Source organism: Podarcis gaigeae (assembly GCF_964106915.1).
Source record: "Podarcis gaigeae genome assembly, chromosome: 4".
Classification (NCBI taxonomy): domain Eukaryota; kingdom Metazoa; phylum Chordata; class Lepidosauria; order Squamata; family Lacertidae; genus Podarcis; species Podarcis gaigeae.
In genome coordinates, this window is record NC_139677.1 from 83860649 (window position 1) to 83875326 (window position 14678).

At 39.3% G+C, this 14678-nt stretch overlaps 2 protein-coding genes across 2 annotated transcripts in view; one reads left to right on the plus strand and one right to left on the minus strand.

The window, feature by feature from the left end:
* Nucleotides 1-9872, plus strand: part of ZDHHC20 (zDHHC palmitoyltransferase 20) — a 49381-nt gene extending 39509 nt beyond the window's left edge. Inside the window, exons 9-15 of the mRNA XM_083737104.1 lie at nucleotides 1027-1062; nucleotides 2030-2162; nucleotides 2954-3080; nucleotides 4179-4268; nucleotides 5078-5193; nucleotides 5441-5522; nucleotides 6108-9872. Of these exons, the coding sequence (XP_083593230.1) occupies nucleotides 1027-1062; nucleotides 2030-2162; nucleotides 2954-3080; nucleotides 4179-4268; nucleotides 5078-5193; nucleotides 5441-5478 (540 nt within the window). The 3' untranslated portion in view covers nucleotides 5479-5522; nucleotides 6108-9872. The remainder of the gene's footprint in view (nucleotides 1-1026; nucleotides 1063-2029; nucleotides 2163-2953; nucleotides 3081-4178; nucleotides 4269-5077; nucleotides 5194-5440; nucleotides 5523-6107) is intronic.
* Nucleotides 9873-12185: 2313 nt separating this feature from the next.
* On the minus strand, nucleotides 12186-12598 carry MRPL57 (mitochondrial ribosomal protein L57; the record flags this gene model as incomplete). The annotated part of the gene is made up of 1 exon (XM_083737598.1): nucleotides 12186-12598. The coding sequence occupies one exon, from the start codon at nucleotides 12596-12598 to the stop codon at nucleotides 12284-12286; it is 315 nt and encodes a 104-aa protein (XP_083593724.1). The 3' UTR covers nucleotides 12186-12283.
* Between the last annotated feature and the right edge of the window lie 2080 nt (nucleotides 12599-14678).

The following is a 14678-nucleotide window of genomic DNA, read 5'->3' on the forward strand; positions in this document are numbered from 1 at the left end:
TAGCTCACTAACATTTTGAAAGGAAACATGCTGCTTTCCTTTTAAACATTTTTGAAGATACTTCTCCATCAGTTTTTATAAAGATACATTTTAAAGCAGTGGTTTCCAATTGGCATAACTTACCCAGGGAGTCATTGGCACATGCCTGGCAACTATCTGGGGCATCCTGTTTTGGGGTGGCCATGCTGTGCCCCAAAACACATAAGATTGCAGCACCCAAAATCACACAATTTTGGGTGCCGTGCTCTTGCACAGGTGCATGGCCCAGAAAACATGCACCCCAGTTTTGCGCTGGGACATGTTGGAGGGTATGGTGGCACCATTCACATAACCAAATCTACCACACAGGTGTCAACATTTTCAAAAACATGGGGTCTGCAGTACTTAACTAATTGGGAGCCACTGCTCTAAAGCATAGGGAGATCTGTGGCTTTTTAAAGATCCATTGAGAATGGTTTAAGCTATGATTTTAGAATTAAAGTGATATACGTAAGCAAAATGATAGGTATCTTGCCTGTACCCAAACCCACTTTAAGTTACATAAAAAGAACTAAGCATCATACAATAAATTGAAGGGAGTCTCCAAATAACTCATTCTGTAATTCTGTAATAGTGGCAAGGACATTGTGCTTTCAAAATGCTCTGATTTGTAGCTGGGTAACAAATTTCCAAACCTCACATCACTATGAACATTAGCTTCCAAGAGTCTTCTTGGATCTATATAAAACCAATTGGCTTCAAGGCTGAACTTCCAATGTGGAAAATTAGAGAGAGCAATGTGTTAATCTTAATTTTAATGGTGTGCCTTGAGTCCACACCATTAAAATAAATTACCTTTTACTTCAATCTCATTGTGCAAACACAAGCTCACCTTTACATGTTCATCCACTGAATGTAGACTAAGGCCTCTTGCCATTGAATGCTGCACGCATAAGCCATTAATTTTCTAACAACGTTTTTACTGTTTCTAAACACCAGCCTTGAAGGGATAAAGCTATTTAATAAATTGTCTTTATTTGCACAAAGCTTTGCCGCAGGAAATCTGCTGAGAATTGTCCAAAGGTAAAATGCAATTTAAGCTGAAGTCTGTTCTGGTGCGCTCATTCATTTTTAATAATGAAACAAGATTATCATACTATTTTGTAATACTGTCTGTATAATTATGTATTTTTAATTAATTGAAGCTTATTGTGGAGAGCAGAAGAAGAAATTAGTGCACTTAAATGCTGGTGGTAACTTTAATGGATGCTAATCTATGATGAGAGAATTTTACCTTTCTATTTTAAAGGTCATCTTTTAGAAATAATTGGTTTTTCAAGCTATGTAACTGCTGCAATTAAACTATTTATTGTTTCATGAGATTTTTGTAATCTGAGCATATGTGGAAAAACTTGAAACTGAATTAAAAATACACGAGACCTTTTCTCATGAAATGACACTTCTACTCAATGTAAAAACATCATTAAAAAAAAACCCTGCACATTCCCTATAACTTTCACCTTCTTACAGAGGCTTACATTGTATGTGGTGTGTGTTGGTTCACATGATCACGTGGCTACTTACAAATAACTGTGTTCAGTTAACTTCATACTGAACGTCTAATTAAGATCAGATGAGTGGGAGGAAGGCTCATCCTGCCCCCATTTCCGATTTTATAGTTGAATTTATAGTGTGTAGGCTTACTCTACATCTTCCCTCAGGCAGTTTAAGTTATGTAAATAAAAATACACGTTGTAAACATCGTATAGGGAGTATAGCAGCACTTAGAAATCATACGGACGTGCAACAAAGGATGTTGAATGTGCTTTTACAGTGCTACTCATGTACACTCTGTCACAAAATAATGGCAAGCCCTGTGACTTGCAGTTCTACATTGGTTTCATATAATTTAGGTTTCTAAAATGCTAAATATGCTAATAGTAATGTTCGGATATGGTGATACTGGCTTTAGCTCAGAGAGGCAACTTTATAGAAGACCAGCTGTTGAACAGAAATACTAATCCCGCCTCCCGTTTTCTTCTTCTTCCAGAATGAACTGCTGGACACACGTGCAAAATTCCATGTTCTCTTCCTTTTCTTTGTGGCTGCCATGTTCTTCATCAGTATACTGTCACTTTTCAGCTATCACTGCTGGCTGGTTGGCAAAAACAGGTCAACAATAGGTTAGTAAACAATCTGCGGTATTGTTATCTATTCCAATTCCAAGAAACTCAACATTATTCTACTTTACCCTCACCGTTAATCCTGTGAGCTAGGTTAGTCTGAGCATGTGCTATTAGCTCAAGGTTGCTTAGTGTGTTTCATGGCTGTGCTTACTCATAAGCAAGTCCTGTTAAGAATCCCTGGAGTTTAGGATTGTACCCCTCAATCAACATATTGGTTTAAAGTGACTTACGCCGTTCCCTGCTACTGGCCCTTTTAACTTCTTAAAATGCTTCTTTCCATCTTAGGTTGGCTGCTGTTAGATACAGGAGCTGGTTTAAACCATACCAAATGGAACCTCTTTACTGAAAATGTCTAATTAGTTGCTTCCTACATTTGTTCCAGCCGCTGCCTTTGTTGAATTTGGTCCGTGTTTTTCTAGCTCATTTTTTAAGAGTGCAATTTTAATGAAAACAACAACAACAAACTTTTATTTTGTAGACATTTTGCATTTTTGCTACTTAATGGCTTTAAAGGGTAAGACAAATACATGGAGGGTAAGGCTGTCAGTGATTACTAGTCTTAATGGCCATATATTACCTCCAGGCTCCGAGGAATTATGCCTCTGAATAGCAGTTGCTAGGGAGCACAAGTACGAGAGTGTTGTTGTGGCTGAGGTCCTGGCTGGGCACTGTGAAAACAAGATGCTGGCTGGGCATTTGGCTTGATCCAGCAGGGCTCTTCATATATTCTTAAGAGATCTGTCCTCTTTCCCACGTTTGTTTACTTTTGTTTTCTGTGTGTGATACAGAAGCTTTCAGGGCACCTATGTTTCGAAATGGACCTGACAAAAATGGCTTCTCTCTCGGATGCAGTAAAAACTTGAGAGAGGTTTTTGGAGATGAGAAGAAGTACTGGTTGCTACCAATTTTTACAAGGTATTCTTATTTAAATTTTATTCTTCTACTTTTAAAAGTTATTAGAGTATAATCTAGAGTTTGGTGATTTAGTGAAGCTAGCAGTCCTAAATACTGCTAAAATTGTAACTTGTATATTTCCTGAACAATGAACATACCTATGTGCTAACTAAATGATATATTGTCTGCTAAGACCTAAACTGCATTATTTTTTAAATTATTTTTGTGCATAATGTAGCCTGGGAGGTTGCATGTTCAATCCTCTATATTGTGAGGTCCTTGTTCTGTACTGGGTATTTTAGACAAATTATTTAAAATATTCCGTATTTATATATACAGTGGTAACTTGGGATGTGAATGGGATCCGTTCTGGAGCCCCGTTTGCATCCTGAACGCAACGTAAGCTGCGACGGCGCATCTGCGCGTGCACGGATCGCTTTTCGCCGCTTCCGCGTGTGACGTCATTTTGAGCGTATGCGCGAGTGGCAAACCCCAGAAGTAACGCGCTCCGTTACTTCCGGGTTGCCGCAGAGCGCAACTTGAACACGCTCAACTCGAAGCACATTCAACCCGAGGTATGACTGTATAAACCTTTTTCTTCAGGAAAAGAGAAACCACAAGAAAATTGGATTTCAGTTCAAACTGAGACATTCAAAAACACTCCGGTGAACTCTTGAGGTTAAACAGACTGCATGTAATTTACTGATAATACACATTCTTTTAAGTCTTAAATTTCCTACGGTCAAGCTCACATAGGTGTTTTGTGTTGTTCCAGTGGAGCACAAGCCTTTTTTGATTTTGGAAACAAACTTTGTTGAACAAGTACATATATGCTTCCATGGTGTTTATACTAAATAAATAAATGTGCGAGTTACCTGCAGCTCTGAAATAAGTCATTTCCTGCATTATTTGTAGTGGAGGTTGCAGTGCTTAAAAGTTAGTTAACCATCTGCTATACCAACCAGAACATTCCATTGTTTGAGCAGGGCGATGTACTATCAACATTTACCTAGTCACTCAAATGTGCCACTTCATATAACTGTTTTAAACCCAGTGTATCCATTAGTGTTAGTTTTTAATAGCACGCTAGTTAGATGTCATGTCTATTTTATTGTTCAGTTTAGGGGATGGCTGTAACTTTCCAACACGCTTGGTGATTATGGATCCAGAGCAGCTTACTGTCTCAAGCCAAAATGATCCTGCTAAAAGGTGTGTGGTTTTTCTTTCACTTGTGTCTTGCTTCCTTTTATCTTACGTGTATCATTTTTACAAAGCAAGGAAAAATGCATATTGAACACCACAGCTGTGGCCAAATGTGAACAGTCCTCTTTGTAGTCTAATCTTTTCCCTGCCTCTGCTTTCAACCCATTGTTCACCAGGTCTTAGCCTCCTTTTTTACTCCCCCACTCTAAACGTCCTTTGATGCTGTTTGACTTTGAAGTGAGTTAGGCTGGAAAGTTTATTTCTTTTTCATGGGAAGTTCTTTATGTTTGACAATATTTATAGTGCAAGCTTAGTTATGGACACCTTGTCCATTTAAAATTGAGCTTTCTAAGCCTCATTTTTTCCTGCCTTCATCCTGACCTGCCATATGGAGCTTTCAGCCATATATCTCTTACAAGCTCACTGTTCTCTCCTTGTGCATCCTTTCTGTTGTATGCCAGGCATTCAGAGTAGCCCTTGAGAGAGATTGTGCCAGTTTAGATCATGTAACCACAAACTATTGTTTCTTGTTATAGGCTTGAACAATCCAACCCTCCCCTTTACACTTGAGGGGAGGACATTTAAAGCCTCTTTTCCTGGTTAGCAAAGTTTCTTACTTACTAGGAATGGGTGCCTTAAATTTCCTCCCATCATGCATGAAGGGGAGAGGACAGCAGGCAAGCCTGAAGCTCATGAAGTTATGTCTGAACTGAGCAATATTAATTCATATTGTGTTGGTCTCCAGAATAGTGTTTAAGAATTTCAAGTTCTTTGGTGCATGAACTCCAGCTTCTGATAGCAGTTCTTCTTTTCAGCTCGGGTCCCAGTCAACCATTTCCTGTTAGGCCACTAAGCGAGTCCCAAAATCGATTGCTGGCCAGTGAAAACCAGTGGGTGGAAACCAATTCAGAAGATGAAAATGTTAAATCAGGTACCGAATGTTAACTGATTAATTATAATCACTTGTTATAGAACAGAAATTCAACATTCTGATTAAATGAGAGAAAGAGAGAATGGAGAGTAACTGATTTTAAAGATGAACAAGTTTGTCTTTTGCAGATTAATACAAATAAAGAGGTCAGATACTGGCTTAATGCCGCTTCTCCCCCCAAAAAATTTCATCATGTAACGTCTCTAAAGCATGTACATTTATAATTATGTTTTCTTTATTTTTAAAGGTGTAAAAAAGCATATTATAGTTTCATTGGAGAGCTGATCTTGGCTTCAGTGTCCATCCCTCTCAGTGGAGAGGAAAAGATGGTAAGATAACTTCCGCTCAGAAATAGTGATTTATTGTGACCTTGTAAGGCTGTGAAATAAGATTCTTTTCGTTTTGAAAGCCTTCCTTTTTTTAAAAAAAAGGAAAATGGAGCATGGGTGATGCATCAGAAATATAAAGCCTGGTCTTAAAAGTGAAGGCAGAAACACAGTAATTAAGGACAGTGTTTCTTCAGTGTGGAGTAGCCGCGATCAGTTCCCTTGTGTCTGTGATTGGGGGATGAGTTTCCTATAGGCTAATTTGAGATACCGCAAATCTATTTCCAAAGCAGATTTAAAGCAGCAGGCAGATTTCACAGAGTAGAAGCCAATTCCTGTTTAGATAGAAATGTGTTTACAGTGCAGTTGCCAGCATCCCAAGACCAAGCTGATAGAAGTTGTATGAGTGGAATGCATGTGGCAGCACAGAGACCCCAGTTGGGCTTCAGTCATTTTGGAGAAAGCCCTTCATAAGCAGTAAGTTATGCAAGGAAGTGACATAGATCGAAATACGGAGTAGGTAGCCATGTCGTTTTTTATCTCTGTCTTTATGCAGCATTACACTAATGTAATTTGTTTTCCGTATAGGTTTCTACACTACATTTGTGCTTGGATATTACTTAATTTTGTATGGAAGACACTGATATATCAATGGAACAGTGCCAGCATGTTAGCAGGATATGAAAAAACGAAATCCTTGACGGTATCCAGTGGATGCTTATGAGCACTGTTGCATAGCAGAAAGTTTGATGCCTTAAGATTCTTGATGTGCATTTTTGCAACATGGACGTAAGCCACTACAAGGGCCAAATCCTGAAATACCCTGGAAGGATATGAGAGTATGCAAGACTCTTAAAAGTGCAGAAACTATGCATTTTGGCTGCACCGCAGTGGAGGAAACTAATTCTGCAAAGCTGGTGTGAGAAATGCCATGCCGGTGTCATACGGAAGTTTCTTCCATAGCAAGTCTATGGAAGAAAGATGGGGCAGGGGAGGAAAGAGTGAAACAATCATAGAGTACGGCCATTGAAACTGCACAGTATGATTATGTGTCTCAAAGCACTATCTGGTGGACTTGCAGCATGATGCATTTTTGCTTTCTCCACTACCATTATCAGATAACCAGTGGTATTGGTAGGTGTTGCTAAACAGCCAACCCAAGACTCTGGCCTTTTAGTCCTCTCTGATATTGAAGTTCTCTTCCTACAGGCTTGCTTTGTTGCAATACAACATCAGACAAGCAAGGTTTTTCCATTGCATTATTTTTTAAATTTTTCCAGAAATAAGGGCCCACTGGCAACATGGTACATTAGTTAGGGAGAATAAAGTTTCCCCGACTTTCTGTTTCTTTAAAGTGCCAATAGTTTAATTTCTAGAATTTGTCTTATTAAGCCATATCAACAATATAATTTAGTAAAGTGAATTCCTCTCCTTCCTCCCCCCCCCCGAGATGTTTACCTGAATATTACTTTCAAATGTTTTTGACTGATAATCCCAGCATAAAGATCCCAATTGATTTATCCATCTTCTTTCAGCCCAGCTCCAGAAATCATCCATTTCTTTTTAAAGAGAAAATAAACAAATATGTACTGTACTTTATGGGACTGGATTTCACAGGGATTTTTACTATCAAAATTCCTTGAGTAAGATGTGGAAGAATGCTCCCAAGGGAGAAAGAGGGTTTGTTCTCTAGTTACCCCTGCTTTGGCATCTCTCCCTCCCACAGTCTCATTGACCCTGAATCCAAGGCCTATCCTTTTAAGACACAAACCTTTTTCTGAGCAAATAATTCTACAAACTACTGTGGGGGCTTAATCTTTATTATCAGTTCACAAGGGGCAGCAAAGTACTTGATGCTTGACTCAGAAGAATCCTCATCTCCAGCCGCCCAGCTCTTTAAGCAGAATTCTGGCTTCCGATACTCTTTAAGGAGGAGACCATTGTAGCCACGAAGTTCCGTCTTGGCTCACTGTATGGTGTTAGACTTCCCCATCATTCTACCTTGATGTGTACCTTTTAATTCCCTATCATAAATTGTGTCCAAGCTGCTCATAGTTCGTTAGCTCCATAAAAATATTAAATTCTTCCCAAACCCCTTTTATATAAATTATCCCATGTATGATACAAGTGGGAAAACCGGGATCTACTTTGCAAATCTTAGGAAACATGACGATAGTTGGATGGGGGGAATTATATTGAAAATAAATTTTGTAGTTTGTAAAATAGTTTAGGATCTTCTTAGATCAGCTTAGTTTACAAAATGAAGGAAAAGCTAAAATGGTTTGTGCTGTCTTTGTGACCAACCCAAACTCAAGAGCTGGATCCTACACACTTCCTGTGCAAAATGCATAAATCAAGCTCAGGGCTTTCTGTGCAACTGCTAACCTCACTCTCCATACTCAAGGTAGTGAGATTTCACCCCAACTCCTGTCCTGAAATAGCCATCAGTGCTTCAGAGCACATGGGGGAAATAAGCTTTATGTGGCACAACAGCACCTTGCATATAGCTTCTCCAGGTCAGGTGGGGATGACTAGAGGCAGGTTTGGTTTTTTGTCTTCTTATGTCCCAGCCAGCCCACAGAATGGTCCCACAACTTCTTGCACTAGCTAGGCACTGTAGCAAATGGATAGCCCCTTCAGTGTTGACGCAAGTGGGCAGAGGTGCCATGCTCTGCCTTGCTTGTCCCATTCATCATACAGTACCTGTGCTTTGACTCTCAACAGCTTCAGGAAAGGATAGAATGGAATCAAGTATATCTTGGGAGCCAGGCCATAAATTTATGGGTTGCGTTTACCAGTTAGGTCAACTATAGCAGCACATTTCTTATAGTATGTCATATATGTAGAGTACGTAAAATGGGTAACAGGGTTCTCTTTGTAGAGTGTACATAGGAATTAAGGCCCATCTGCACTTAACGTGAATCTTAGAAGTCCACACGTTGCTGTTAATGCATTCCCTTTTTTCACTATTGGGGTAATAATTGTCAATATTTAATACTTTATTGATTTGCAGTCCTTAAACCACTTTGAAAAGGTTCCAGAAGACTCTTCTTCATGGTATCCGTTGTTTAATGTGTAAACTGTCTTGACCAGTATTGAGAAATAATACCAAAGAACATAGTTTGTAAACGGTTTAGTTTTAATTCCAATGCCTTATGAAAGCATTTTGCTAGTAAATGACCTAGCATCAGCAGGTCACATTTAAGGATCAATGTAATTTTTAATGCTAGTAAATACAGTTTGCATTCCCTGTTTCAAGAAGCTCCCCGAGTTCTGATTCTAGCACAATCTGGCGTTGCTTGCTGGCCACTTTTATGAGTTCAATTTTATGTTACAGATTTCGGGTGAAGTTGTTTTTTAGAGCAGCAGCACTTTCATTTATCAACCACTCTTTTTCTGGTAGAATAATGCCTTAACAATTGGTATCTACTACTAGAGTCAATCAAGTTCCAAACATCATATTTATTTTTAATAAGATGCCAACCCTAATACACAATGTGACGTTAGTTCCTGGTTACTTAGCAATACATCTCTTGGATCTGTGTTGGAAACTTATGCTTTAACTCAGTCTTAATATCCAATATGTATTCTCCAGATCTTAACTTGAATCTTGCAAATGGTAGAAAGTGTCTGTCCACATTTACAGAACATTAAGTGAAGTTGAGTTGTAGAAGATCATCCAACAGGGATATGACTGACTCATAACTGACTCATAACTTGGGTCAAGTTAGGACGGCATCAGAACCTTTTTCTTGGTACCCAGAAATTGTAAACACCAACAGATGTACAAGTTACATTATGTTGCAGTTCCCAAGTAGTCCCAGAATTCTGGGATTCTACCAGGAAAATTTTATATAAAGTGGTTTAAGGAATGCAGATTTTTCCTTCATTCCTAAATGCATTTACCAGGAAGTCCTATGGGTTTCTGCAGAGATGACACATAAATACATGGTTTAGAATTGCAGACCATAATGCAAAACAGAGAACATCTCTCCACTGTGTCTTCATTTCTTCTGCCCTCGTGTGTAAATTACAAGGCCATAAGAGTAACATCCTTAGTTTATGTCTAGGGCTGCCACAACCTGTGTGTTTACCAGTGGGTATGTCAAATACATTGTCCTGTATTTATGACAAAGGTGTATGCAAGGATTTTACTTAAATAAAGGTATATCCACTGTAACTAAGTAAGCTTGCAAATACTCAAATTTAAATTGGTATGAGGTTATTTAGAGGATATATAATGTGAATAATGCATCTGTTTTTTATGTTGCAGATAGGAATATTCCTATGCACAAAGAAAGCATTGCCATTAATACTTTAAAGTGACTTTTTAAACGGACTTTTATAAATAAATTAAATATAGAAGAATACAGATCATTTTGCCTGAAATTTTCATGTTTTTATCTGCACCTTGTAATATTTTCATGTGTATTTTTCACCAATAATTTTAAATCATGTTGAGTATTTTATATATCAAAGTGCAGACTTCCATTAATATCTTAAGCATAGCTCCTTTTAAGGGGAAAAAGCATAATCTTTAAACCCTTCTTTGCCAAAGTGATGATACATTAAAATGGATTATGACACACTGAATGCAAAAGAAACTAAATAAATACGTTGAAAAAATGAGCTAACTTGTGAAATGCATTTCTAATTGGTGCAAGTGATGAAGATACAATTTCAATTCTCTTTTATGTGTGGGTATAAATGCATGGGGACATCACTTGGGAAGAGGAGCTTTAAACGTTTGTTGGGGCTATCTCTCATGTGTCAGTCCAATTAAATAAAGATAACAGTGGGCAGATGTTGCCAGAGTTCACCTCCATTTTGGGTTCCCACACTTGGCTTCGTTTTGCCTGGAAATGTTAGCTAGTAAAGGCTAACAAATTAGGACAGGATACATTTCACAGGTCCCATTGACACTATACTTGAAATGGATCACAGTTGCCTACCTCTGTCCCTGACAGGTTGCTGCTAGAAAGCATGCTACCACTGAGGACACACAACATGATAAAGCTAAAATCAAGAAACACTCTCAAGATACACTTCCGGGGAAGGAGCCGTCGCAGGTTAGTCACCTCTCCCGGGAGCTCCCCAAAGATGTAATTAGGTGGTGACTAACGGTGGAGGATTATGTGTCATTTTTGTCTCTGCTGAACAGAGACAACATTTGGATTAATTCCTGGATGTTCTTGATGGATTGCTTGCTGACGTGGGATCGAGAAATCCTATTGGACGGCTGAGTGACCAGGAGTGGGGAAAACGACAACATTGCCCAGGCACTGCTAAAGATCTCTGGAGGTCAATCTCCTAGGAAAAGACGTAACCATACCTCCTTTCTTTAGTTATATCTGAAACTACTATAAATCACTAAAGAAATTAAAGAAACTACTCCTTTGTCAGTAAAAATGTCAGTTTGAAATACGACCCTAAAGCTGGCTTAAGAAGAGAAGTCATTGAAAGACTGATGGCAAAATTGGTTTTTTCAGGAAGTATCTAGTTTGTTTCGAGGAAAGTATACAGCTGTTCATAACACACACCTGCTTATAACAGAGAAGAGAATCTCTAAGAAGTGTCTATGTTCTTGTGCTGTTATATCTTTGATCCTCCATTTCACAAGTGATTGCATTGACAGTAATGAAAATTAATGGTTACTGCTGCGCTCGCAGTAGGAAGAATGGAATGCTAAGAATGTGGTTAGGACTGTATTTCTAGCAGCACCCAAGATTGCAAGTATGTTAAGAAATAATCTATTAACTGTGGCAGGTTTCCAAAAATTATTTGATCAACAGACAACGCAATTAAAAATGGGAGATGCAGAAAATGATAATGGGCAAATCACTGAGTAAAGTGGAGGTGGGTATGGAATTACAGCTCCTGGGGAAAAATACTGGAGATGGTTTGCTACATCAGGAGGAAGGTTTTACACAGATTGCTGAAGAGTCACAGCTCCTGGAAAAAATTACCAAGGATAATTTGTCAGCCCTCAAGGATGGTTTATTGCTGATGCTAGAAGGAGTGCAACAGATGTAATGCTGGAAGGCGATGGAATTCATGGAAGGAGGACTCTGTGTATAACTTGGAATCATCTCAGAAGACAAAGTGATCATGCTTCCTGCCATACTTTTGAAAAAAAAGAAAAAAAGAATGGAAATACAGAAAATTGAAAAAATGGCAAGGACTGAAGACCGTGGCAACAGGAAATGGAACTGGAAGATACAGGAACTTTTGCAGGAGTGCGAATTAATGTCTACTTAATTTCTGATCAATTGTGGACATTGCCATATAAATACAGTAAAGAAATTCATGATGAATAAAGAATAAGGACTGAACTGTCTTTTAAAATCTGGTGGTAAAGTTGTGAGGGTGGTCTGGAATAAGTTTAAGGCCGACTCTTTTAATAATAATTGGAGAACCTCTTTTGGACTTCTAGGATGGGAAGGGAAAGGAATGAAACTGAGATGCCTGGATTTAACACTGGGAAAATAACACCTAGAAAGAACGAATAACTGGACATTACTATGGATTGAACATCAGATTATTACGAGAAACGTTTGCAAGCACAACTTGAGGAGAGAAGATGATCCTTTCTAGGCAGAATAGCATTACCAAAGTTTGGAAGAAAAAGAACACCTGTAACTTGGAACGAGCACTGAGACTGAGAGCTGAAGAGTAATACATTTATTTACAGGCCTTCTTACATAACTGGTGGTTGCCACTGTCAGCAATTGCAAGCAGTCCAGCTGAACGCCAACTTAAGTTTTTCAAGCTTCTGTCCATTTCTTGGTCACATTAAGGTGACCCAGATGTTCTGTAGCATACTTATGCTCTGGAAACTTAGCTTTTTCTGCAGCCATTGCTCTTTCCCGCCATAAACGTCTGCGTTCTTCATTGTGGCGATACTCCTGGTCTTTTGTCATGTATGGCCGGCTCAGCCAATATTCATTTTCAGCTTCCCTTTCCAGCCTCTTGATGATACCCTGTTTCATTATCTCTGTAACGAACCTCGGCCGTCTGTGTTTACCAATCCACTGACTCCCAGGAATGCGGTTTCGAAGCCGTGCTATGGTCAGAAACATACCTTTAACAGCAAAGGAGGTTAACATTGATTACTTGAATATTCTTCAATCAAATACAAGAGGTCAATATTATTTACAGTTAGCAGCTAGAACCCATGGCTATGATGAATTAGAGAAGCTGACTTCTAGCTTGAGACATCAATGTGTACACCTATCTCATAGGATTTTTGGCAATCATCCTTGTGTCAGAGGCTGCGGGGGTCTTTCTCTTGATTTTTGATAATGTGTAAGTAGAGGACAGACTGGTGCAGCTTTTGATTCCCACAAAGGCACTCTTCCCTTCCCTTGATTCTCTTCAGTTAATGGAAAATCCAAGTGAGGCAACACTTACTACTGATAAGCCAGTAAGGGTTGTACCATTTGAGGCTAGGTACATACCATACATTTAAAGCTTATTCCTTGCCTGCAAAAAAATAATAAAATAAAATCTTGACACTTGTAGCTCTATGAGGGGTAAACTACGGTCCTCAAGATTCTGTGAGGGGTGGACAGAATATACTGTACTTTTATTCCAACAACAACACAAGAATCTCTGTGGAGCAGAGACTTGAATTGATAATGCATAAACAAACATATTGCTTGTGCTGTGTATTGCATACAAAACTTAATAAGAATGTACCACAGGACAAGTTACTGTAGTTATATATTCTTGTATTTACATGGAAACCAATAAAAATTATTTGGACAGAAGAGGGGTGTGTAGACTTTAAATGAATGGTGTGTATGCAGCCCCCGTCATCAGCTGGGGACTCATATTTGAATGTCCCACATCAAAAACTAAGTATCAGATAAGAGCTCAAACAAAGCCTTCACACTGATATGCCAACCCCACCTACTGTGCTATGCCGAACCCACAGTAGTACACTGAGCAGGGATTACATTTTTGGGGTAGCACCTCATATGCAAAAACTCCGATACTTGAACCACCTTCATATGAGCAATCTTGACTGTGAAGCAAGACAAGAGCTTAATTTTAAGCTCTCCGCCTTGCTTCCTGGGCTCCAGGAGGCTCTTGCAGGCCGTCCAAGTTCCTGGAGATTTTGTGAGAAAAAAATAACATGAAATCTCCAGGAGATCTCAGATTCATGTGAAGAGACACAGGAGTATAATATAATCCCCACCCCACCCCCCAAAAAAGTATTAACAGATGAAAATAGTCACTCAGCTGAAACCCATCTCTCCCAGTACCAAAGATCACACTTTGTTACTGATTGCTCTCGTCAATTAAACTATTCTTAGCCCCGTTTTCAGGGCACAAAGTGGCTTACATTACTCTAAATGCATGAAATAAAATAACAAAAATGCAGCAGCATCTAAATAGTTTTTTTCAAGTACTGTACAGCACAATTCAGCAAACCAGACCAAAAAAAAAAAACCCAGAAGAAATATTTATTTTAAAGACCACCAGCAGTAAGGGACTGCACCTTGGGGGTGTAGTTCTAAAGTGTAGGACCACCACCGATAAAGCCCTGTCATCTCACAGGGAGGCTAGGGAAGCCCTCTACCACCTGCATGTTGTAGAAAGTAAACTCTGAAATAAATTCACGTAGCTGCAAACCTCTCACGCTGCTGAAATTCCTAGTCTTAGGAATTTAGATGTGGTTGATTCAAACAACACTTTTGAGAAGCAAGGCAACCCCCACGCTCCCATTTCTTGCTGTAAGGAAAGTGTGGAGGCTGCCCTACATCGCTTCTCAAACGCGTTGTTTGAAACACCTCACACACACGACATCATAGCTGTCAACTTTCAGATTTGAAAATAAGGGATCAGCAGCCTCAAATAAGGGCTCAGCCGCCTCACCTGTCCTGGGGACTGTCTACGGGATATCTAACAATCTGGGATAGCAGCGGGAAATGGCGCTGGAATAAGGGAATTTCCTGCCAAAAAAGGGAAGGTTGACAGTTATGCATTACATGCTGGAAGAAGCATGTGAGGTGCTTTGGCTCCCCACCTCCACCCACTCATGGGGAATGAAATCCTGCTTTCTGTATTGACCCTGTTCCCTCGCCCATCGCCTGATGCCACCAGTGATATCAGCTGATCAGCAAGGTGTGCATGATGGGGGGGGGGGGGGGGAAT